The following is a 27,116-nucleotide window of genomic DNA, read 5'->3' as shown; positions in this document are numbered from 1 at the left end:
AGCTCAGGGATTTGATATAGCAACCTCGCGGTTGCTGACCCAACGCTCTAACCACAAGGCTATCTGCCGCCCCAAGTCCTGCCAACTCAAAAACTGCACAATAAATGTGTAACCAAGGGGGAACTAGTGCATTTCTCTGAGAAAAGCTGCTTCGGTGCTACCAATCATCCAAAACACTTGAAACTCTTGTAAAATAATTTGCATTTATTTGATCAAATAGACTTTGAAAGGGTAGACATGCAGAAATTCCTCTTGTCAAAAGTCTTGCTGTTACAAAAGTAGTTCTTCATGCAGCGTAACAGGTTACAGGTTCTTCTTGGTGAAGCGCCTGAATGGCTTCATCATTGCTGAAAAGACCCTGACAATCAAGAATTGTTTTTTGATAGGCTGAGATATGGAGGGAGAAACCTCTCCAGCTGGAGATTCAGCACCATGAGCCTCAATGTGTGGAGCTAGAAACACAAGAGAAATGGATGGGGAGAGAGGGGGAGAGAGAGAGAAATACAGTATAATAACTTTGATAAATAACAGTGCAATGAGTTTGGTAGGCATACTCTGTTTCTAACACACACCTAAACAAAACTACAAGCTATAGCAGAGCTCTAAAATATCCTTACCTATGCAATGTCCATCAGTAGAGGTAATCTCAGTCTGTTCCTGGACTGAATGGCAGTCCTTTTTGTTTCCTCTCTTGGAACGCTAACAGGAGAAAGGTAAAGAAAATGGTACAGAGAATAAATAAAGAAATGGAACACTTCTGAATCCAAGGCAACAATTTAGTGATGAATAAAAACATATTTATCTCATATATTTGTCTTATCATAGCCACATCAATAACATCAGCACCTAACTGGAACAAAAAACAAATGCTAACTCCCTGCTATACCTTGAAGTTGATCCTGAGTTTGGTCATTGAAAAGCAAAGGAAGCTCCTTCTTGCTTTCTGCTCAGCCCCCCTCTCTGTCTCAGCCTGGTCTGCTGGGTTTGTTGCAGCAGAAGCTGGTCTTGACGCCTCCTTGCGTCCCTGTACCAGCTGCTGGGTCAAGGACTTTACCAGGACTCTGTCAAATGCAGGGTCCTGGGAGGAAATAGCTGCTTGCAGGGTGTTATAAGAGCCAAACTCCTCCATCAAGTTTTTATGTACACCTCTGAACACCCTGTGGATGTGCAGGTTCTGGGAATATTCCTGTGTCCTGGAGAATCTGGATGCAGCACAGAACTCAGACAGGACTTGTCTGATGAGTTGCTGAGATGTTTCTGTCATGTCTGGTGCCTGTTGGAAGGGTCCATCTAGGGCTGAGGGTCTGATCTTCGATAGCAACCTTATCACCAGTACGGTGACCAAACAGATGACATCATCTTTGCTGGAGTCCATCAAGTACTGCAGTGGGAATGCAGTGGCACTGCTGATGTCTGGGCTGATTAAGAGCTCCCTCAGATGGCCAGAGCTGCTGGGGATGCTCACCTCCTTCTCTTCAATGTCAATCCCATCTCCCTTTGGTACCAAAGAGGTTCCCTTGCTGGTGAAAGATGGAGTAGTGGAGGATCGAAAAGAGGCTTTAGCACTCGGTGGTCGGCTGCTGTCAGTCATTGGACTGTTACGATGCAGGGGTTCATCTGTGTGTGCCATCATCTTTGTCCTTAGGTCACTTGTAGAAATCTCTGGCATTTTAGAGTCCCTGGTGTCGATGCAGGAGCTCCTGACGATGGGGCAGGTCAGATCAAAAGGCACTTCGTCAGGGATGGGAGTGCCAGGGAGGTTGATCTCTAACTCACACTCTGACCTAGGACCCTTTGAAGAGCTAGACAAGGAACTACGACCCTTTAAAGAAGTGGACAAAGATGAACAGGTTCTAGGGATGTCTTGGCAGACTTGTTCACTGTCATCCTCACTTTTCTCAACCTCCTTCAGCATAGTTCCTACCATATCGTTGATCTGAAGGAGCTCCCTGGAATCCTTAATTCGCCCTAAGTTTGAGATTTCACTCTGGATAGCAACCAGGATTTCCCCAAGGGTCTCTTTGGAAGAAGCATTTTCTGTCCTTTCGGATCCGGATGGCTTCAGCCCTGTGAAGAAATCCTTAAGTATGTTCTTCATATTGACGCAGATGGTCTTAGCTGTTGACCAAAGCTTCTCTTCTGATATTTGAACACTCAATTCAGTATCATCCAGTTGGGAGCCCCCGTGGGAGCACTGCAAAACTCTCCCACTTCTTTCCAGGAGCACAGTGTCAGTGGACTCATTTTTCTGGAAAATAGTCGCCATTCCTTTGACAAAGGTTTCCACTAATCCAGGGGCTGTATTCTGAGAGGACATGGAGGCAATCTCTGATGGCGAGCTAGATGATAAGCCAGCCTGCAGACTTTTCTGAAGACCAGTATGGCTGATCTGTGTGATAAAGGAATGACTGGATCTCATCAGCACTTTACTCACTGCCTCTTCTGCCTGAGTCTGAAAGTCATTGCTAGAGAGCTTCTTAATGCTCTGAATCAGACTAGTAGAGGACTGTGTGATTCTGACACTCTCTTCTGAGCTCAGTTGAGAACATTGAGTACTCACACTCAAGTCTTCATTGGGTGAGGGTGACTGGGAAATAGTATAGTCATCAAGCTTTGATAGGACACCATCAACAAGCCAACAAGCATCTAGGGACTCATCAGATGAACTGACAACGGCCAAGCATTTACTCTCCACTTTTGATAACTCTGACTTGTAGATGGAAAAAACACTGCTAAGAACTTCTTGAGTGCTGTTATCCAGATTGGAGAGACAGAGAGCTGGCATTGGTTGGCTCTCACTGGGAACTCTACTAAGTTTGGTGCTGGGTAACTGGACCTCAACAGTTGAAACAGTTGCCTTTTCCAGGGTGTCTGAAGACTCCTGAAGAGAAGCATCCTTAGCCACACCTTCTTCTCGAGCGGATAGAGTTAAAAGGTCCCTCAGCTTTGCTCGTATAAGGCCATAGAGTGTGCGGGCTGGAGAGAAGGTTATCTTCTGTGAAAACCCTGTTTTGTGGTCATTTACAGGAACTGGCCAATCAACTGCTTCACATTTGCCTTCAAATGATGCTATCGTCTCCATGCCTCCCACAAATGCCTTAACAATCACTGTGGCAGTGGAGCTTACAGATGTCAGGGCTGTGCAGCTGGTATTCAGGGGAGCTTCAGTAAGGCTAGGAGCAGCACTAGAAGGCCTAGAGGAAGGAGCCACGCCAGAAGAGCTGCTGACTTTCCTTGTAAGGATGGTGCTCACCGCCTTGAGGGCTTTAGACTGAAAGTCGGGGCTAGAGAAGGTCTGAAGCTTTCTGGACACCACACTGCTAGAGGATCCAGTCTCTTTGAGAAAGTGAGTGGTCCCTTCTTTCCCAGATGGACACTCAACATCAAGGTCACATTGAAGATTGGTCAGAAATTTAGACCCCAAGATTGTCATCTTCTTGGCCAGATCCAATAGGATGTTGTAGTCCTGTGCCATTTTGTCCATTGTGCCGGCAATGGCATTCAGCACATCATCGGTCACAGGGTCCATGAGGGGCTCGATAAACCCTACCCACTCTGGCTCAGACGTTTGGCTCTGTAGCTCGGCCAGGATCTGCACCGAAGCTACCCGAATGACCTCCTTGCCTGCTGCTATGTCCTGACTGTCCATAGGGGGGCAACTCCCCGAGCTGGCCTGAATGGCCACTGAGAGGCCAGAGTTAAGCTGGTGTACTACCTCCCCCGCGATAGCATAGCTCAACTCGGAAGAGCTGGAGGAGGTGGGGTTGGAGTGACCCTCAACCAGGGATATCAGGAGGCTCTCTTCCGTTACCCCAAAGAGAGCTTTCAGAGGCTCCTCCATGAGGGGAGCCTCTCTAGTTGCTGGCAAACTCTGCAATGAGGTCTGGGAACTTGAAGATAAACACACAATCACCACTTATGCCATGCAAATGTGACCAGCCAGCTGGTATCTAATCTGGGTCATTAGTGAGCTTGAAAATCAAATGAGAGCAATGATGGTTTACTTCTCATACCACCGTAGTTCTAGAAGCCTAAAGCCAACTGACACGAGTTTTTGCCAGATTTTGATGTTTGTACGACATCAGAATATGATTAATTCTGAAAGGCATGTACCTGATCTATTTATTCATAGATTACTTTATGGCTAACCCAGTTAAAAATTACTTTCACCTGGACCCACCCCCTCAGGGGCAACATTTCTGACCAGAACTTCAAACTACAAGGTATGAATTCCAAGTTAATAATTTATGATAAGTATGGGTCAGGTCTTGCAATTATTAAGTTGAAATATTGCTGTGAACATACTGTCGTGGACGAATGAGAATTAGTTGGGTAACATAGATAATTAAGATGTTTTATTAGTATAATATGCTTATTTGAGGTACTTGTCATTAGAAAGTGTCCATTGGACTCTGGTGTCTTTTCAGTTGCACGTCTACCTTAGCTGGGGCTCAGACACTTGGGGCCCAGAGAGAGGAGAGGTCAGACTTGTCGTCATGGGAATGTGTCTTTACCTATGCTTAAACCATGTGAAGGGATGGTGTGATTACTGGGGAACCAATGACTTGTCTCCACAATGTCTGTGAGCAAGTCACACCCTCCTTTTCCTTATTGTGGGGAGGTTTATGGCAGTGGCTGGGACCATGGTCTCTTAGATCTCACACTTATCCTGTGATAATATATGGCCTAGAGGCTCACTCCCTCCAGTGAGCCTGTCCAGGAGTGGGGTCAAGAGGGGGTTTGCTTGAGATGGGAGTATCTAGAGTTGACAATTGATATATGCCATTGGATGAAATAGTTCTGTTCTATACCGTACCTGGGAGGGACAGTTCTAAGGAGACCAGATACTGGGCTATATAATGAACCAGGTTGACATAGTAGTTACTGTCTGATGTGTTTTATGGATATCTGTCATACAAAACGTAACCTTTGTGAACTGTTACTAAGTATCTGTGGTTTGTCAATGTACGTTGAAGGGGCTGTATCGTTGCTATAAAAGATCCCTGAGCCATTCTGTAAGCACCTCATTAAATGATTCATTCGAGAGAATGCATTGGTGGGGTCAAGAACTTTTGCAAAAGTATCTTAAGTATTAAAGATGTAGTTTTAACTCGGACTGGTGTGTTTGTAAATCCTCATTTGGTAATGCGGAAATTAGCCACCACATTTGGCGACGAGGATGTGATGTGAATCTTCACTTGGTGATCGCTCCTGACGACCTATTTAAATCGTGCACGAGGGATCCCTCAAACTTGGGATCTCAGGGAAACCACACTTCGGGAACGAAGCAGATGGACCCACCTTTGATCTGAGAGGCAGCGAGCCGAGTGGATACCACATTTCGAACTTAGTTTTTTTAAAAGAAAGAGGTGAGCAAAACACACTTGAAGTCGAGTTTTTAGAAATTAGCCTCTGTTACGTGAGCTCTGAGTGTGTATTCCTTTGTGAGGGGGGCACCTTGGAGGCGTAAACAGGGCCGAGTCAGAGGAGAGAAAACTGAGAGTTTGCGGACTCAATGATACTCTGCCACTGGTCGGTTGCGGGCGACCTAGAGCCGTCCTGACACTGAATTGATCACAGTGGGGATTGGTGCGGTCTGTGGGGGTGAGGGGCCAGGGTGACTGTGTGTTCTGTGTGAAACATGGTACTTGGTGAAGCCCTATTGGAATAAGGACCTAGTTCTGAGAATGTCTGTGTGACTGTCTAAGTGACCCTCAGAGGTGGTGAATTCCAATTATTTTAAATGTGCTAGCCAGGTATGCCCTGGGTTACTCTATGTGAGTATTTTGTTAAAGTTACCACTAGGTAATCTTTGTAGGAGCGTTCTGTGTGAGCGTGAGTAGGTTTACTCTGTGTGAGTACCCTTTCAATTATGTTCTGATGTTCTGTGTGAACATCGGACCAGTTCTGTGTGAGTATCGGGCCAATCCTGTGTGGGTGATCCTTAAAGTTCTGTGTGAGTACATAAACATTTCTAACGTTTTATATGGATTCTGTGAAAATATGATAAATTGTATGTGTGTATAATCGATTACTAGAGATTTGATAAAGTAATGGTGAGAATATAATTAGATACAATTTAAACCATCCATTCGTAGACGTACGTAGGTTTTGAGTTGGTATCTTTAATGGATAATTTAATAAAGATGAGGTTTTAAGCGTTATTAAACTGTCTACAATGTTTGGGAAATTGTGCTCTAGAAACTGATTGGCGTGTGTCCGCTTTTGGTTCTTACCCTAACGATGTAACTATAAATGCTTATTGTATTATCCCCATCTGGGTACAACAGTTGAAATAAAAATGCCCTTAAGGTCTAAGGTCTGAAACGGTTTTATTTTTCTTCCCAGTATGAGAGGAGTTATTGAATAAACCGTTTTCCATAAAGTTAGAGCGAATTAAGATGGAATCTCGACATTATTGATAAAGTCGGACAAAGCCTAGGGTATCCATCAAACTAATTATCATTGGCTGATTTTAATATGATGAAGTAAAGTAATTGAAATACGTTGAGAAAACATAATCTACTTTTATTAAAAGGCGCAAGATCTGTTTCCTAGTCTATGAATGTTGATTTTACTCTTTGACTGCTAATCTATTCATTTGGTATGTGAGAATCATCGCTGGTGTAAATCTTGGATTTTTTAAGAGGGCTATTTTCTGGGAATTGTCTCGGTAATATGTGCCTGATTTTACGACGACAGACAATTGTGAATGGGTTTATTTGCTGGGAGTCTTGTTCAATTAAATAGCATTGGTGGTACAGGGGTAGAATTGTCGCCTGCCACGCAGGAGGCCAGGGTTATCCTAGCCCGTCCACCAGGGAACTAAATGTTAATTCAGCTATTGGTATGTTTTGCCTGGAGAGATACGGTTGCTAGCGTTTGTTTAAGATATAAATGTAACGTTTTGATAGCTTGATTAGTTTAAATTGAAAGACTAATTCATTAGAAAATAATATCGAGGGAATTTTGATATGATACTGTAACGACCCTGGGTTTATAAGCGCGGAAATCAACCCTACCGGGCGAGCATGCTTTTGTGGCACAGTCCATAGCGCGCCGGACTTCGGGCTAGAAGGTCGAGGGTTCGAGACCTGCTCCCTGCTGTTTCATTACAATACGTTGTCTGTTGCTGGAACTGACGTACAGAGAAAGAGTTGAATGATGTTATTGTTATAAGTATGGCGATTTACATGTTACTTTTAAAGTCTTGGATATTTCATAAGTGTAAAGCTGAAAGAGAAGAGGAAGTTGTGAAGTTTGGGTTTAATCTTACTATAGAGGTAAGGCAGAACGTTGGTTGAGTAGTGGGTTATATATTTTTGCTTACGGGTAAAGCAAAAGATGAGAAGAATTGGTTATGTGCGCTGAGCTATGCTTGGGCTATGTTTGGCTGGAAGGAAGGATTTTGTGATGTGAAGCTGGTTATTGATTCTTGGTTTGAATGTTTAGGTAACACCAGTGAATTAGAGAAGGAAGTTTATGTATTTAAACATTATACTCTGTTTCCATTACGTGGAACAATGTCAGGACAGTACAGTGAATTGCAGGTTGAGTTAATTTTATTTTACAGGGACAGTGCGAATTCATCACAGTTGTGCGTGTGCTTGGCCGGCGTGCGCGTTCCTGTAAGACGTAGAGTCGCAAGATAGCGCAAGGACGAGCTTTGTAAGGGGGGTGAGTGTAACCGAGGTGGTGTGCAAATAGCGTTTCAATCGGTGACGTTACTCGCTCTGAGACCTTGAAGCATAGTTTTGTTACTTCTGTAGTAAAACAATTTCATATGTTTTGGAAATTAGCTAGGTTGCATTTGGTTATTTGAATTACCTTTTTCATTTGCTTTTAAAAGAGAGGTTGGAATCAAGTATGATGCAGTGGAACTTTTTCCCTGATACATAGACATCTGTCTCAGGGGCATCAGTGTTTTCTTTGTGAGGAACATGCAGACTGTGTTTGGTGTTTTATTTTAATTTTATTGAGATGCAAACATGAGTCTCTGAGCAACTTTGTCACCTGAACCATTACAGTAGTGAGTTCTTGTGTAGGTTGTTTGTTAATTGCATGCATTTATCACTGTATCATCTGCATACATTGGAACTTCAGACTCTGTACAGACAGAAGGAAGATCATTCATGTATGAGCTGAACAGTATTGACCTTTGGGGAATTAAAACATTGTGTATTATGAGTGGAAAAAAGTTAGTTTTGATTCTTATGCTGATGAGACGGCACACTTTTTTAAGGTTTTAGATTTGTTAAACGACAAGGTTTGTTTTTACTAAATGTATGCAACAGGTTGAAATGATTTGATTGCTGGAAAGAGGTTATGGGTTTGTTTATTGTTTACTGTTTATTGTTTATTTTTGGTGTTGTTTTCACTTAATTAAACATTGTATTATCTGATGTGTTTGAGTAGGATTCTTTCCTCCAGGACGGATGAAAGTCAACTGAAGTATGTATGATAAAGGCGACATGAGAGAACACGTCTCAAACTACATTTTATTAAATGACTGGAATTAAATATTGCTGATTTCTTACGCTGAGAAATGTACTACATTTGCAACACTTTTTTTTTCATTTAGTGGGGTAACAGAAACAATACAAAGGTGGAAAAAGCTATCACATATTTGTTGGACATTGGTCTAGTAATGATACCAGGATAATTGTATCGAAGGGTCAATTAAGCATGCATATACATTGATGCAGATTAAAACTAATGATGAGGGAGTACAGTGGAATTATCATTAGGTTTTGTTTGTAGTTAACTTTTGGGTTTCTGAATTGGTGTAGTATAATGACTGCTAAAGAAGTGTTTTGTGTTTTTCTTTGGGAAAATGGGGATTTCATTGTCTCTCTTTGGAATGTTTCATGGGGCTATAATCTTGGGTGAGTGAGATTGAGGCTGTAAACTACCAAAATGGAAGAGGCCTGGACATTTTTGTTTGTTTTTACTTTAGGGTTTGCCAATACCCACACACAACACATTTGTTATTACTATTTGTTGGTGTTCTTAAAATAGTATGTTTGATTTGTTTTTCTCTTTCCTGTGGGATTGGTGAGTTTTCCATATGACTTAGTGCTAAGATATCTTAAAGGGGTATACACATGGAATTTTTGGAAGTTTTTTTCCCCTGAGTTTTAATTAAAGATGTGGATTCTTTTGTTAATGAAATGTCCTGGGTAACCTGTGATACAACATGTAGAAAATGTTTGATTTTGATTATTTTTTTGTCTAGGATAGTAAGAAACATTTCTGTGAAGGGGTAGTTTGACTTATGACCTTTGTCTGGGTTTTCCTGTGTGGTCTGATCAGCCTCATGGGAAAGCCATTTGGATAATACATTTTAGGTCATTTGTTATACTGATTTCAAGGTAATTCGTGAAATGTATAATTATGATGGAATTTAAAGTTTTTAGACATATTTGTAATTTGCACCTATGAGATATAGGGCATTGCCTTTCACTAAGGGTAGGCTGCTCGAAGTCTGTTTTCCTATAACCATATGGGTAAATATTTTTTCTTTGTGGAGATTTTCAGAGTTGTGATTTTCATTTGGTTATGTTATTTGACATTTTGTTTTATCTTTTGATTTGTAGTAGTGTTTTTTTATACATTACTCTCATGGAGAGTTATGTGTTAAAAAATGGGGGAGGATACAGTTCTTTGAGGGTTTGGATTCAGTTCTTTGAAATTTGGATTGAAGTTTACACACCTTGAGTGATATGTGAAGGAGTGTATTGTTGTGTTGTCTGTTCTGTTCAATTCCCGATGGGTTATAGGTCTAACTTCCTGATTCTGTGTCTCTGCGATGGAGTTGAAATTGTGATGGGAAGTATTAGCCAATGTGAAAGAATAATTTCAATAGAATTTGTTGTTATTCTCTTTGAATAATATTTAGACATTTGTATTAAGAATAATTGGTAAAAGTAATAATTTATCATGTAGTTAATGAACTGAACTAAACTGTTGTTCTGATCTGTTCTTTCGAGGTTATCATGAAAAGTGACATCAGACGGTATCTTAATGCATGGAAGAGATAATTGGACCGAAAAGTGTGTGTACCTCAAACCCCCTCTAATTGGCTGAAGAAGGAGTGACGAAGGCGTTGAATATGGCCCTGTCCGAACCATTTCTACTGAGAGGAATGGCCAAGCCAGCAACCGGTGTACAGTATCCGATCTAAGCTATCAACTGCTTTTCTCTCATGTTTCTCTCAGGAGTGTAAGAGGAGTCCACGTGGAGTGAGCATGGGGAAAGGTGCTGTTCTAAACTTTTCTTATGTTGCTGGTATATTGGTTGACGAATGGACAGGACATAATGGGCATCTAAGGTGAAACATTGACATTGGGACATTATAATGGGTCATTCACTTTGAACTTTAAAGTTATCTGAAGAAGAACGAAGAGGACGCCAGAAGAATCAGTGCCTAGAGAGAGGGGTTTGGTCAACTGTGCACAAAACTGTTTAGGCTTTTGGGGTATCAGGTTGATTGTAGAGGTCTACACCACGTAAAATTATAGTAATTTAGATTAAGAATGCATTGAGATACTGATCTGTAGAATAATCGTGATAAAATTGTTAATAGTAGAAATTATGGGATAATTATACTGGATGTTAAAATGAATGGACATTCTGCTAATATTGATGTGTGTTTAAATTTAGTTTTTACTTTGAGTGATAAGACAAATTTGAATCACTGAGCAATGTCATTTTGAAATTTTGGATGGATAATTAACTGAGTTCTAATTATGATTTTATTTGGAAATTGAATGAATTTTAAAACTGAAGGATTGATTTGAGTTGAATATGTTAATATCTAAATGGGTGAAGAAATGAATGTATTAGAGATAGTTCATAACAACAATCAAAACAATCTAAGGATGTTGAGGTTATTATAAGCATGCCATGGGTGAATGACATGGGTGAACTCTGGTCTGGATAGTGAAAATGATCCTAATCTATTGGATCTATAGGCATTGCCTTATAAATAGTGGAATCATGATGTTTGTCTTGGGTCATGTTCATTAGGCACCAAGGGGATACATTTTATTTTAACTAGGAGTCACTACCTGGATTTGTACAACAAGATATGCTAATTATAGTTTCTGGGATGGAAATAGTCATTTCCAACACACTATGCTGATCCATTGGAGTGTGATAGATAACTAAAGATTATTGTATTAAACTCCATTGGTGCATGCACTGCATTATGCATTCATTGTGTGCTTTTCACTGTCTATGGAAAATATAGCTTTGACTCTCATAAACTGTATGCATTTTTTGTTTTTCTTCATGGGTTCGTGCAGGTGACTGTGTATCATAACCTTCCCAGACAAATTGCTAGAGTGTTTAGCAAATGTTGGGGGATGGTAATAATGTGCAGGAACCCCATGCAATGAGTTATTGTTTTGTGATTTTTGGTTGATGTAGAATATATGTATGTTCTATGTGAATGAATGTTCTTAAATCTGGTGATTTTCTTTTAAGTTGAGAGGGGACACAGAGGGATGACTGTCTTTTCTGTTGTTATGAAGCCTGCGTTTAGACACTGGTTCCGCTGTAACGTTACTGTTCTGATTCTCTAGAAGGGACGGAGTCCCTTGAGAGGGGAATGTCGTGGACGAATCAGAATTAGTTGGGTAACATAGATAATTAAGATGTTTTATTAGTATAATATGCTTATTTGAGGTACTTGTCATTAGAAAGTGTCCATTGGACTCTGGTGTCTTTTCAGTTGCACGTCTACCTTAGCTGGGGCTCAGACACTTGGGGCCCAGAGAGAAGAGAGGTCAGACTTGTCGTCATGGGAATGTGTCTTTACCTATGCTTAAACCATGTGAAGGGATGGCGTGATTACTGGGGAACCAATGACTTGTCTCCACAATGTCTGTGAGCAAGTCACACCCTCCTTTTCCTTATTGTGGGGAGGTTTATGGCAGTGGCTGGGACCATGGTCTCTTAGATCTCACACTTATCCTGTGATAATATATGGCCTAGAGGCTCACTCCCTCCAGTGAGCCTGTCCAGGAGTGGGGTCAAGAGGGGGTTTGCTTGAGATGGGAGTATCTAGAGTTGACAATTGATATATGCCATTGGATGAAATGGTGTTTTCGTTCTATACCGTACCTGGGAGGGACAGTTCTAAGGAGACCAGATACTGGGCTATATAATGAACCAGGTTGACATAGCAGTTACTGTCTGATGTGTTTTATGGATATCTGTCATACAAAACGTAACCTTTGTGAACTGTTACTAAGTATCTGTGGTTTGTCAATGTACGTTGAAGGGGCTGTATCGTTGCTATAAAAGATCCCTGAGCCATTCTGTAAGCACCTCATTAAATGATTCATTCGAGAGAATGCATTGGTGGGGTCAAAAACTTTTGCAAAAGTATCTTAAGTATTAAAGATGTAGTTTTAACTCGGACTGGTGTGTTTGTAAATCTTCATTTGGTAATGCGGAAATTAGCCACCACAATACCTCTTAGGCGACCAGCATGGTGATGAGGTTCTGCGAGTGGATTTTTGGAGGCACCCTGCACTGCCATTCCTCCTCCTCTCCTTAGTCCAGTAGTTCATCTCACTGATCAGCAGCCTTTTCTCTCGCTCATCCAGACTGCCTAAGGAATCCTCAGACCCTGTCAGAGAGCACTGGGATTCTGGGGAGGCTGCCCCACTCCTCAGGTCCACACCCATGATACGAGCTAGCGCTGGTAGGAGAATGCGGAGGGCTGTCTGGGTCACGACCTTAACAATCTTCAGACACAGCATGGAGAGCTGCTGGAATGTGAGCTATGGCCAACAAACAGAGTAATGTTTTTGTCAATCAAGCAATTCCATGACACCATTCCCTATATAGCGCACTACTTTTGACCAGACCCTTATGTGGAGAGACTTACGTTATTTTTCATGCCATGCTGAATCACTCTCCATTGGCTAGAGAAAAGAAAAGAAAGGAAACATATTTTAGCTGCACACTGGTGTTGAGTTAGTGGAGTCACTAGATAGCCATGTTAGGGAAAATAAAAGTGTATTTAATTAAGCTATTAGCAAGTACATGAGCCATTTTGTTCTTGATTTACAGGAAGAGTTAGGGGTGTGGTTACGGTGATGTTAGGGTTAGGTGTAGTGTTTGAAATCGCATTTGTGGTTAGAAGGTGCACTATGACTATAAATTCAGAGTTGTTGTATGTGAGGTTGGAGAAAGACATGGGACTTGCTCATCAGTTAGACTCCTCAGGAAGGAGAGGAGGATTGGGGCACAGCATGTCCCAATCTTGAGAGAAGGCATTAGAGTCCTCTGAGCCTCCTTCTCCAGCTGCTCAATGATAGATCCCCTTTCCCGGAAACCACACCCGGGTGTCTGAGAAGACTCTGGGAATCCGCAAAGAGAAATCGAAAGTTGAATCTGAACTTTATATCTAATTTCCTTCACCTTTAGTGATTTGATTGCACTGGACAGGTAAAAGCACATCTCTCTGCGGGCCTCCACTATATTGCTTTCACCTATATAGATACTATCTTCTCAGATCAGTGCTGATGAATTTGAACACAACCTGCACCCAACATGAAGTAATCTCGGACCTGCACCACTTCTGCTGTCCTCCTCCACGGAAGTCTTCTTGGCACTGCCACTGGACTTACGTTTAGCCTACATGACAACAGATTATAGGTCTCATAGCAGATCTAAGGTCAGTGTAGCGTCTCCTCCTAATGCTTTAAGGTTAGGATTTAGTGATAGTAAACTAATCCTAGATCTGTGCCTAAGTAGGCAGAGGATGTGTAAAGGACAGCATATTTCTTACCTTGCCTCCAGTCCTGTTCTTGTTGTTCTCATGTGTCTCTGTTTCATCCTTCATATTCTCCACAACTTTATTTTGATCATCCGGGGAATCCTCCCATTTCACGCTCTGGTGGATAAATGAGAGGTCAATAGCAGTCTTAGGTTGTGACTTCATAAAACAACTTATTCGCTCCTATTTTAAACAAAATGGCAATAGTGGTCAGATTTCAGTCCATGGATCAAACCAGTGAGACCTATTGCTGTGGTAGTGACCTACTATACTGTTAGTAATTTCTCCACTAAACTCAAAATAGGCTAAATGAACCATACCTTGCTGTTGTCTGACATGATGTGTAGCTTATTGTTGTAGGCTATTTAGAGGTAATACTAATATCTCCTTTGAAAAAACGTCAGTGAACCATCGGCAGACAACTGAAGTGAATATGAACGTCCTTGAATTATGCCAAAGCATTGTTGAATACTCGATTCCGATTGGCTGAAGCAAGGGCATTCCTCAAAGATGTCATACACACATGATGTCACAATTAGGCCTAAGTCTAATGTCTATATGAATTGTCAATGTCATTAGAAAACAGATCATAGCTTGTCAAAGTTCTGCCAAACGAAAATATTGTAAGTGCACGTTTTTGCATTTAATTTATGGTTTATCAAGCATCCTCATTCATCACCATGCACAAAAACGTAACTCGCTGCAATCCATTAGCTATAATTCTGAGGTTGCAAAGCTGCAAAACTAGGACATGCAATAAATTATAACCACTTGCACTTAGAATAATTTAAAATCAATGACGTTCTAGGGGGCTTTAACTATTTCAGCATTATGGAGCTGTCCGCTGCATAGAGCTGACACCATTCTTGGCGTCAGGGGAACTTGCCATGGTGCTGAAATGTTTCGAGTCTGGGCAGCACCTGAGACCGCGGCATGGTGCTGAAATGGAGCAGGGCTCAGTTCTATGGGTATCTCATGTGGATTTTCTTGCTAGCCTATGTATAACGATACTATAATTACATTATTTTCATCCATCCGTCAACAAAAAGGGCATGTCAACGTTTCCCAAGCAATAATGCAATGAAGCCAAGCCGAGATGTATAGTTCTTCATCCAGAGGACGAAGTTCCACTGTATCATCTAAAACCTTCAGAGAGATCCCATAAAACTGCAGAATAAATTCTCCACAGCTGTTATGGTAGCTAGGTTAATTTAGCGAGACATGGACAAATCCAACACATAGCGTTTCTACTGAGTCCTGCTTAGAGGTGACTGACTGTCATGTCGCTAGTTGTAATGACGCTTTTAAAACAAGAATAGTTATTTGTAATTGCTCTGGGAGCTAATTATTGCAGAGTCCAGCTACACATCCTGCCCGCTGGGCTCATTATGGACAGCCAACGAGCAGCTCAGGTGAAAAAGTCAGCCAGATCTGATCCCTATAAAATACATGCTACTAGGCTACTGTAGCAACCTGCCGACCTGCACAATCCTCCACGGCACTAATGTTACACGCGCAGTATGGTATGCTAACATCCCACAACAATTCCACAATTGGAATTACTTGACTAAAAGTCCATTCATACTTATTTTCTAATATCAACCATAGTTTCTGCACTTAAGGCAGACTTGCCATTAGAACAAGATGGAATTAGGAAAACTCTAACGCTCGTTAAACGTAGGCTAAAATGAACCTTACCTGGCTGTCGTCAGCCATTATGTGTAGCCCGTTAATTAAGGCTATGCGCCTCTGATACTGCAGCTGTTCTGATAGGCTACTGTAGCTGCTCTGTAACTGTTAAACTAGTCTAATCTAATCTTATCCGTTGAAAACCCGTCAGTGAACCGTCCTCAAACACAATGAACTGATGTCAATATGGACATTAACCTTCACATAAGATATCAAATACATGACGTCAGATATGCCTAGAGGTATTGTTGACTTAATCAGAATACATATCATAGTGTCACAGTACGTGCTGTTGACAGCCTAGCCCCTGAAATCTGTTGTGAATGTATAGTAATGTTTTTACAATAGTATAACTGCCTTCATTTTACTGGACCCCATGAAGAGTAGCTGCTGCAGCTAAAGGGGATCCATTATAAATACAAATACAAACCCAATGCACCATGATAATACATGCATCAACTTGTTTTGACATATCACATGGGATATGACAGTTCCTGATTCTGAGATACTGTAAATCAACAGACCTTGAGAGGAGATAAAACAACATCTGTTGATCCATTTCACAGGTTTCTGGTGGTTTCTAAGCATTCTACATGTGTTGGGGAAGGAGGGTGGGATCTCTCCAGAGCATCTAATTACATCAATCATGTCTTGCCATGCATGTGATATGAGATAATGTTATGCACCACGCAAATATACATTGCCTAAGGCTGCAGTGCTATACTCCATGGAGACAGTGCTCATTGTTCATTTAACATGATGGATATATGCTACTCCATTTCATACAATCAAACGTCAATCAATCAGTACAATTTATTTATAAAGCCCTTTTTACATCAACACATGTCACAAAGTGCTTATTTAGACACCCAGCCTAAAACCCCAAATAGCATGCAATGCAGATTTAGAAGCACGGTGGCTAGGAAAAACTCCCTAGAAAAGCAGGAACATAGGAAGAAACCTAGAGAGGAACCAGGCTCTGAGGGGTGGCTAGTCCTCTTCTGGCTGTGCCGGTGGAGATTACAAGGGTACATGGCCATTAACCCCTGGTCGGGGACGGACATCCAGGCAAAAATCCTATCGCCATTTGCATAACAAAATGTCTTTTTTTTTTTTTTTCAAATATAGGACTATATTATATCGTTTTAGAGATAAACCTCTCCTGAATCGACCCACGTTGTCCGATTTCAAAAAGGCTTTACAGCAAAAGCACAACATTAGATTATGTTAGAGGAGTACATCGTAAAAGTATTCACATAGCCATTTTCCGACCAACCACATGCATCACAAATAACCAAAAAACAGCTAAATGCAGCACTAACCTTTGACAATCTTCATCAGATGACACACCTAGGACATCATGTTACACAATACATGCATTCTTTTGTTCGATAAAGTTCATATTAATATATAAAAACAGCATTTTACATCGGCGCGTGACGTTGACTAACTATTTTTCCTCAAATGCTTCAGGTGAAACAGCGCTACAATTTACTAAATTACTATTCGAAAACATTTTTAAAATGTAATATTGTCATTCTAAGATTTATGGATGAATATCTCTTGAAAGCACCTGTAATGCCAGATTTAAAAATAACTTTACTGGGTAATCATACTTTGCGATGAAAGGGGATGCAATACTCTGAAAAATAGGCTAACGTTACAGGTCAGCGCCATCTTGGAACAATCGCATATCAAATCTAGTCTTGTATATTTTTTAAAATATTTCCTTACCTTTGATTATCTTCATCAGAATGCACTTCCAGGAATCCCAGGTCCACAAGAAATGTATTTTCGTTCGAAAAAGTTATTCCTTTATGTCCCAATAGCTTGTTCTGGTTAGGGCGTCCTGAAGGCTGCAACAAAAGTACCGTTGTGCGTGCGAAACCTCTTACCAAAAGTGATTTTTTTTTACATTTAGGTTCGTTCAAACATGTCAAACGTTGTATAACATAAATCTTTCGGGCCTTTTACAACCACAGATCCTATAACATTCAAGGGGGACGATTTCATTGTCTTTCAAAACGTTTTGAAAGGTGGGGGTAGCCAGGGGCGCCGGCGTCATAATGCGTTCCATAGCCTCTCTTTCAGGCATTTTTCACAGTAGGAGACCCAAACCACTTTGTAAAGACTGGGGACATCTAGTGGAAGCAATAGGAAGTGCTCAATGAACCATAGCTCACAGTGTGAGTGATAGGCACAGCGCTGAAGTTGAGTCCGCAATTCAGAATTCCACATCCTGTTACGATCGGTCTCGGGGTTTTGACTGCCATATGAGTTCTGTTATACTCACAGACACCATTCAAACAGTTTGAGGAACTTTAGGGTGTTTTCTATCCACATATATTAATTACATGCATATCCTAGCCTCTGAGTTTGAGTAGGAGGCCGTTGAAAATGGTGTAGCGCCCCCTATCCTAGGCGACCGTCAAGAGGTTAAGGCCAGATTGTTCTTCATCTACGTAACATTGCAAAAATCAGAAACTTTCTGTCCAAAAATGACGCAGAAAAATTAATCCATGCTTTTGTTACTTCTAGGCTGGACTACTGCAATGCTCTACTTTCCGGCTACCCGGATAAAGCACTAAACAAACTTCAATTAGTGCTAAATACGGCTGCTAGAATCCTGACTAGAACCAAAAAATTTGATCATATTACTCCAGTGCTAGCCTCCCTACACTGGCTTCCTGTTAAGGCAAGGGCTGATTTCAAGGTTTTACTGCTAACCTACAAAGCATTACATGGGCTTGCTCCTACCTATCTTTCCGATTTGGTCCTGCCGTACATACCTATACGTACGCTACGGTCACAAGACGCAGGCCTCCTAATTGTCCCTATAATTTCTAAGCAAACGGCTGGAGGTAGGGCTTTCTCCTATAGAGCTCCATTTTTATGGAATAGTCTGCCTACCCATGTGAGAGACGCAGACTCAGTCTCAACCTTTAAGTCTTTACTGAAGACTTATCTCTTCAGTAGGTCCTATGATTAAGTGTAGTCTGGCCCAGGAGTGTGAAGGTGAACGGAAAGGCTGGAGCAACGAACCGCCCTTGCTGTCTCTGCCTTGCCGGTTCCCCTCTTTCCACTGGGATTCTCTGCCTCTAACCCTATTACAGGGGCTGAGTCACTGACTTACTGGTGTTCTTCCATGCCGTCCATGGGAGGGGTGCGTCACTTGAGTGGGTTGAGTCACTGACGTGGTCTTCCTGTCTGGGTTGGCGCCCCCCCTTGGGTTATGCCATGGCGGAGATTTTGTGGGCTATACTCGGCCTTGTCTTCGGACGGTAAGTTGGTGGTTGTAGACATCCCTCTAGTGGTGTGGGGGCTGTGCTTTGGCAAAGTGGGTGGGGTTATATCCTTCCTGTTTGGCCCTGTCCGGGGGTATCATCGGATGGGGCCACAGTGTCTTCTGATCCCTCCTGTCTCAGCCTCCAGTATTTATGCTGCAGTAGTTTATGTGCCGGGGGCTAGGGTCAGTCTGTTTCATCTGGAGTATTCTCTTGTCTTATCCGGTGTCCTGTGTGAATTTAAATATGCTCTCTTTCTCTCTTTCTTTCTTTCTCTCGGAGGACCTGAGCCCTAGGACCATGCCTCGGGACTACCTGGCATGATGACTCCTTGCTGTCCCCAGTCCACCTGGCCATGCTGCTGCTCCAGTTTCAACTGTTCTGCCTGCGGCTACGGAACCCTGACCTGTTCACCGGACGTGCTTGTTGCACCCTCGACAACTACAATGATTATTATTATTTGACCATGCTGGTCATTTATGAACATTTTAACATCTTGACCATGTTCTGTTATAATATCCACCCGGCACAGCCAGAAGAGGACTGGCCACCCCTCATAGCCTGGTTCCTCTCTAGGTTTCTTCCTAGGTTTTTGGCCTTTCTAGGGAGTTTTTCCTAGCCACCGTGCCTCTTTCACATGCATTGCTTGCTGTTTGGGGTTTTAGGCTGGGTTTCTGTACAGCACTTTGAGATTTCAGCTGATATACGAAGGGCTATATAAATAAATTTGATTTGAAGTACTGTAGTTCAAACATTCTTCATAGATGACCAGCAGGGTCAAATAATAATGTGGTTATACAGGGTAAAACAGGTCAGCACCTCAGGAGTAAATGTCAGTTGGCTTTTCATAGCTGAACATTCAGAGGTAGAGAGGTAGAGAGAGAGAGGATCGAAACTGAAGGTCCATGACAAAGTATCACGTCCGGAGAACACACATGCCTCTTCATGTGATACATGATGTTTGGCTGTGATGTGCAAAGTGTTATCTAATGGGTTTGGTGATTGTTCTGTGTGAAGCCGTATTCTGCATTGCATCATGGAATGTGATGTGAAATCCCTGGGCCTATGGCTGTTGAAGCTACTCCACTGCACTGCTGCTGTGAGCAGGAGTGGGAGAGAAGCCATGCTTTTATTAGACTCTTCTTCTGTCACTCATTCTCCTGCCTCTCCAACTCAAAGGCTGCCAAATATTTTGAAGAGTGGTTAAAGAGGTGGCTGTGTGCACACACACTTAGACTCCAACTCTATTTACAGTGAAAAGGATTTGATCCCCTGCTGATTTTGTACGTTTGCCCACTGACAAAGAAATGATGTCTATAATTTTAATGGTAGGTTTATTTGAACAGTGAGAGACAGAATAACAACAACAAAAATCCGGGAAAACGCATGTCAAAAATGTAATAAATTGATTTGCATTTTAATGAGGGAAATAAGTATTTGACCCCTCTGCAAAACATGACTTAGTACTTGGTGGCAAAACCCTTGTTGGCAATCACAGAGGTCAGACCTTTCTTGTAGTTGGCCACCAGGTTTGCACACATCTCAGGAGGGATTTTGTCCCACTCCTCTTTGCAGATCTTCTCCAAGTCATTAAGGTTTCGAGGCTGACGTTTGGCAACTCGAACCTTCAGCTCCTTCCACAGATTTTCTATGGGATTAAGGTCTGGAGACTGGCTAGGCCACTCCAGGACCTTAATGTGCTTCTTCTTGAGCCACTCCTTTGTTGCCTTGGCCGTGTGTTTTGGGTCATTGTCATGCTGGAATACCCGTCCACGACCTATTTTCAGGGAAGGAGGTTCTCACCCAAGATTTGGCGGTACGTGGCCCCGTCCATCGTCCCTTTGATGCGGTGAAGTTGTCCTGTCCCCTTAGCAGAAAAACACCCCCAAAGCATAATGTTTCCACCTCCATGTTTGATGGTGGGGATGGTGTTCTTGGGGTCATAGGCAGCATTCCTCCTCCTCCAAACACGGCGAGTTGAGTTAATGCCAAAGAGCTCCATTTTGGTCTCATCTGACCACAACACTTTCACCCAGTTGTCCTCTGAATCATTCAGATCTTCATTGGCAAACTTCAGACGGGCATGTATATGTGCTTTCTTGAGCAGGGGGACCTTGCGGGCGCTGCAGGATTTCAGTCCTTCACGGCGTAGTGTGTTACCAATTGTTTTCTTGGTGACTATGGTCCCAGCTGCCTTGAGATCATTGACAAGATCCTCCCGTGTAGTTCTGGGCTGATTCCTCACCTTTCTCATGATCATTGCAACTCCACGAGGTGAGACCTTGCATGGAGCCCCAAGCCGAGGGAGATTGACAGTTCTTTTGTGTTTCTTCCATTTGCGAATAATCGCACCAACTGTTGTCACATTCTCACCAAGCTGCTTGACGATGGTCTTGTAGCCCATTCCAGCCTTGTGTAGGTCTACAATCTTGTCCCTGACATCCTTGGAGAGCTCTTTGGTCTTGGCCATGGTGGAGAGTTTGGAATCTGATTGATTGATTGCTTCTGTGGACAGGTGTCTTTTATACAGGTAACAAGGTGAGATTAGGAGCACTCCCTTTAAGAGTGTGCTCCTAATCTCAGCTCGTTACCTGTATAAAAGACACCTGGTAGCCAGAAATCTTTCTGACTGAGAGGGAGTGAAATACTTATTTCCCTATTTAAAATGCAAATCAATTTATAACATTTTTGACATGCGTTTTTCTGGATATTTTTGTTGTTATTCTGTCTCTCACTGTTCAAAAATTAAAATTATAGACTGATCATTTCTTTGTCAGTGGGCAAACGTACAAAATCAGCAGGGGATCAAATACTTTTTCCCCTCACTGTATAGGTTTGTCTTATTCCAGAATACACCCATAATTGTGATCCACACAGTAGGGTTCTATGTTTTCCACTCTGTGATTAAAAGTAGTTCTCAGAATAGAGCATTTTTCAATTGCTAATTATGTTTGTTATTATGTAATGTAAGGGGCAGGCATCAAGATCTAAAGCATGGCAGATTGAGCTGCTGTGGAGTGTTGTGCTACTTGGGCCTCTAGTTCCTATGCAGGCTACAACATGTTACCAGAAGAATACGTTCAGGAAATGTAGTATTCTTATATTTTATAGAGTACATTTACAGTGCAAAGCCAGTGGCATGTCGTCAGTAAAGATTGAAAAAGGTAAGGGGCCTAAACAGCTACCCTGGGAAATTCCTGATTCTACCTTGATTATGTTTGAGAGGCTTCCATTAAAGAACACCCTCTGTTTTCTGTTAGACAAGTAACTGTTTATCCACATTATAGCATGAGTGGCTTTGTTTGACCGCTCTACCATAAAGGCCTGATTGGTGGAGTGCTGTAGAGATGGTTGTCCTTCTGGAAGGTTCTCACACCTCCACAGAGGAAGTCCGGAGCTCAGAGTGACCATCAGGTTCTTGGTCACCTCTCAGACCAAAGCCCTTCTCCCCCAATTGCTCAGTTTGGCCTGGCGGCCAGCTCTAGGAAGAGTCTTGGTGGTTCCAAACTTCTTCCGTTTAAGAATGATGGAGGCCACTGTGTTCTTGGGGACCTTCAATATTGCAGAAATGTTTTGGTACCCTTCACCAGATCTGTGCCTTGACACAATCATGTCTCTGAGCACTACGGACAATTCCTTCGACTTCATGGCTTGGTTTTTGCTCTGACATACACTCTCAACTGCTGGAGCTTATATATTCAACATACAGAAAACATCTCAGAGGGTTGATCTAGCTGCAGATAGCTAATTCTCCTCTATGTATTTTCCCCTTGCTGCTAATAAGCTCTTATCAATCTAACTAAATTAATAGAGAACATCTGGTTATCTGACGGTCTATGCAGCAACTATTGTATTAGAGACAAGCTCTGGTTATTTTATTTATTTTACAAGACAAGTTGTTAAGAACAAATTCTTATTTACAGTGGCAGCCTAGGAACAGTGGGTTAACTGCCTTGTTCAGGGGCAGAACAACAGATTTTTACCTTGTCAGCTCAGGGATTTGATCCAACGCTCTAACCACAAGGCTATCTGCCGCCCCAAGTCCTGCCAACTCAAAAACTGCACAATAAATGTGTAACCAAGGGGGAACTAGTGCATTTCTCTGAGAAAAGCTGCTTCGGTGCTACCAATCATCCAAAACACTTGAAACTCTTGTAAAATAACTTGCATTTATTTGATCAAATAGACTTTGAAAGGGTAGACATGCAGAAATTCCTCTTGTCAAAAGTCTTGCTGTTACAAAAGTAGTTCTTCATGCAGCGTAACAGGTTACAGGTTCTTCTTGTTGAAGCGCCTGAATGGCTTCATCATTGCTGAACAGACCCTGACAATCAAGGATTGTTTTTTGATAGGCTGAGATATGGAGGGAGAAACCTCTCCAACTGGAGATTCAGCACCATGAGCCTCAATGTGTGGAGCTAGAAACACAAGAGAAATGGATGGGGAAAGAGAGAGAGAGAGAGAGAGAGAGAGAGAGAGAGAGAGAAATACAGTATAAAAACTTTGATAAATAACAGTGCAATGAGTTTGGTAGGCATACTCTATGTTTCTAACACACACCTAAACAAAACTTCAAGCTATAGCAGTGCTCTAAATCTCAGTCTGTTCCTGGACTGAATGGCAGTCCTTTTTGTTTCCTCTCTTGGAACGCTAACAGGAGAAAGGTAAAGAAAATGGTACAGAGAATATATAAATAAATGGAACACTTCTGAATCCAAGGCAACAATTTAGTGATGAATAAAAACATATTTATCTCATATATTTGTCTTATCATAGCCACATCAATAACATCAGCACCTAACTGGAGCAAAAAACAAATGCTAACTCCCTGCTATACCTTGAAGTTGATCCTGAGTTTGGTCATTGAAAAGCAAAGGAAGCTCCTTCTTGCTTTCTGCTCAGCCCCCCTCTCTGTCTCAGCCTGGTCTGCTGGGTTTGTTGCAGCAGAAGCTGGTCTTGACGCCTCCTTGCGTCCCTGTACCAGCTGCTGGGTCAAGGACTTTACCAGGACTCTGTCAAATGCAGGGTCCTGGGAGGAAATAGCTGCTTGCAGGGTGTTATAAGAGCCAAACTCCTCCATCAAGTTTTTATGTACACCTCTGAACACCCTGTGGATGTGCAGGTTCTGGGAATATTCCTGTGTCCTGGAGAATCTGGATGCAGCACAGAACTCAGACAGGACTTGTCTGATGAGTTGCTGAGATGTTTCTGTCATGTCTGGTGCCTGTTGGAAGGGTCCATCTAGGGCTGAGGGTCTGATCTTCGATAGCAACCTTATCACCAGTACGGTGACCAAACAGATGACATCATCTTTGCTGGAGTCCATCAAGTACTGCAGTGGGAATGCAGTGGCACTGCTGATGTCTGGGCTGATTAACCTCTCTGGGGTATGTGGGACGATTTCGTCCCACCTACGTAACAGCTACTGAAATTCCAGTGGCGCGATTTTTGAATCGTTAGAAATACTATTACTTCAATTTCTCAAACATATGACTATTTTACAGCTATTTAAAGACAAGAATCTCGTTAATCTAACCCCACTGTCCGATTTCAAAAAGGCTTTACAACGAAAGCAAAACATTAGATTATGTCAGCAGAGTGCCCAGCCAGAAAAAATCAGACAGCCATTTTTCAAGCTAGCATATAATGTCACACAAACCCAAACCACAGCTAAATGCAGCACTAACCTTTGATGATCTTCATCAGATGACACACCTAGGACATTGTGTTATACAATACATGCATGTCTGTTCAATCAAGTTCATATTTATATCAAAAAACAGCTTTTTGCATTAGCATGTGACGTTCAGAAAACGCATAACCCCCGGCAAACTTCCGTTGAATTTACTAACAGTTTGCTAAATTACTCACGATAAACGTTCACAAAAAGCATAACAATTATTTTAAGAATTATAGATACATTACTCCTCTATGCACTCGATATGTCCGATTTTAAAATAGCTTTTCGGATGAAGCACATTTTGCAATAATCTAAGTACATAGCCCGGCATTACAGGGCTAGCTATTTAGATACCCACCCAGGTCAGCCTCCACCAAAATCACATTTCCTATAAGAAAAATGTTCTTACCTTGCTTGTTCTTCATCAGAATACACTGCCAGGACTTCTACTTCAATAACAAATGTTGGTTTGGTCCCAAATAATCCATCGTTATATCCAAACAGCGACGTTTTGTTCGTGAGTTCTAGAATGCTTCTTCACGGTCCCGCGCATGGCGCATTGGCATGTCAAAAATGTCTAAATATTCCATTACCGTACTTCGAAGCATGTCAACCGCTGTTTAAAACCAATTTTTATGCCATTTATGTCGTAGAGAAGTGATAATATTCCGACCGGGAGTATGCATTGAGCCTAAACAGCCGAATAAAATTTCTCCTCGGGAGCGACTCATGCACGCGCATCATTCAAAGGTCCTCTGAGCATCCACTTACAAAAGGCGATAATCTGTTTCAACCTGAGGCTCCCTCGTAAACCTTCAGGTTTTTCGCGGGCTCTGAGAGCCTATTGGAGCCCTGGGAATTGTCACGTTACAGCTAAGATCCTTACTTTTCAATAAAAAGATGCAAGACGCACGACTCCTTGTCAGACAGGGTACTTCCTGCTTGAAACCTTGTCAGGTTTTTGCCTGCCATAGGAGTTCTGTTATACTCACAGACACCATTCAAACAGTTTTAGAAAATTCAGAGTGTTTTCTATCCAAACCTGAACAATAATATGCATATTCTAGCTTCTGAGTTGGTGTAGGAGGCAGTTAAAAATGGGAACATATTTTTTCCAAAATTCTCAATACTGCCCCCTAGCCCAGACAGGTTAAGAGCTCCCTCAGATGGCCAGAGCTGCTGGGGATGCTCACCTCCTTCTCTTCAATGTCAATCCCATCTCCCTTTGGTACCAAAGAGGTTCCCTTGCTGGTGAAAGATGGAGTAGTGGAGGATCGAAAAGAGGCTTTAGCACTCGGTGGTCGGCTGCTGTCAGTCATTGGACTGTTACGATGCAGGGGTTCATCTGTGTGTGCCATCATCTTTGTCCTTAGGTCACTTGTAGAAATCTCTGGCATTTTAGAGTCCCTGGTGTCGATGCAGGAGCTCCTGACGATGGGGCAGGTCAGATCAAAAGGCACTTCGTCAGGGATGGGAGTGCCAGGGAGGTTGATCTCTAACTCACACTCTGACCTAGGACCCTTTGAAGAGCTAGACAAGGAACTACGACCCTTTAAAGAAGTGGACAAAGATGAACAGGTTCTAGGGATGTCTTGGCAGACTTGTTCACTGTCATCCTCACTTTTCTCAACCTCCTTCAGCATAGTTCCTACCATATCGTTGATCTGAAGGAGCTCCCTGGAATCCTTAATTCGCCCTAAGTTTGAGATTTCACTCTGGATAGCAACCAGGATTTCCCCAAGGGTCTCTTTGGAAGAAGCATTTTCTGTCCTTTCGGATCCGGATGGCTTCAGCCCTGTGAAGAAATCCTTAAGTATGTTCTTCATATTGACGCAGATGGTCTTAGCTGTTGACCAAAGCTTCTCTTCTGATATTTTAACACTCAATTCAGTATCATCCAGTTGGGAGCCCCCGTGGGAGCACTGCAAAACTCTCCCACTTCTTTCCAGGAGCACAGTGTCAGTGGACTCATATTTCTGGAAAATAGTCGCCATTCCTTTGACAAAGGTTTCCACTAATCCAGGGGCTGTATTCTGAGAGGACATGGAGGCAATCTCTGATGGCGAGCTAGATGATAAGCCAGCCTGCAGACTTTTCTGAAGACCAGTATGGCTGATCTGTGTGATAAAGGAATGACTGGATCTCATCAGCACTTTACTCACTGCCTCTTCTGCCTGAGTCTGAAAGTCATTGCTAGAGAGCTTCTTAATGCTCTGAATCAGACTAGTAGAGGAATGTGTGATTCTGACACTCTCTTCTGAGCTCAGTTGAGAACATTGAGTACTCACACTCAAGTCTTCATTGGGTGAGGGTGACTGGGAAATAGTATAGTCATCAAGCTTTGATAGGACACCATCAACAAAGCCAACAAGCATCTAGGGACTCATCAGATGAACTGACAACGGCCAAGCATTTACTCTCCACTTTTGATAACTCTGACTTAGTAGATGGAAAAAACACTGCTAAGAACTTCTTGAGTGCTGTTATCCAGATTGGAGAGACAGAGAGCTGGCATTGGTTGGCTCTCACTGGGAACTCTACTAAGTTTGGTGCTGGGTAACTGGACCTCAACAGTTGAAACAGTTGCCTTTTCCAGGGTGTCTGAAGACTCCTGAAGAGAAGCATCCTTAGCCACACCTTCTTCTCGAGCGGATAGAGTTAAAAGGTCCCT

General features: G+C 42.3%; 1 protein-coding gene across 1 annotated transcript; it reads right to left on the bottom strand.

The window, feature by feature from the left end:
- Positions 1-303: 303 nt before the first annotated feature.
- Positions 304-12,774, bottom strand: LOC115173131 (uncharacterized). The gene is made up of 4 exons (XM_029731065.1): positions 12,481-12,774; positions 887-3,890; positions 618-699; positions 304-452 (listed from the first exon to the last, which is right to left on the bottom strand). Exons 1-4 carry the CDS (start codon positions 12,768-12,770, stop codon positions 304-306), a joined length of 3,525 nt encoding a protein of 1,174 aa, XP_029586925.1. The 5' UTR covers positions 12,771-12,774.
- Between the last annotated feature and the right edge of the window lie 14,342 nt (positions 12,775-27,116).

Source organism: Salmo trutta, chromosome 34 (assembly GCF_901001165.1).
Source record: "Salmo trutta chromosome 34, fSalTru1.1, whole genome shotgun sequence".
In the NCBI taxonomy this organism is placed as follows: Eukaryota; Metazoa; Chordata; class Actinopteri; order Salmoniformes; family Salmonidae; genus Salmo; species Salmo trutta.
This window is presented reverse-complemented; position numbering and strand designations above follow the sequence as displayed.

Bases quoted from the DNA above. Each gene is read 5' to 3' on its own strand.
- LOC115173131 (XM_029731065.1), bottom strand. From the start codon at position 12,770: ATGCTGTGTCTGAAGATTGTTAAGGTCGTGACCCAGACAGCCCTCCGC. The intron at 3,891-12,480 runs GTATTGTGGTGG...TTTATCTTCAAG, and splicing joins CCATGCTGGTCGCCTAAGAG to TTCCCAGACCTCATTGCAGA. The intron at 453-617 runs GTAAGGATATTT...TTGTGTTTCTAG, and splicing joins TACTGATGGACATTGCATAG to CTCCACACATTGAGGCTCAT.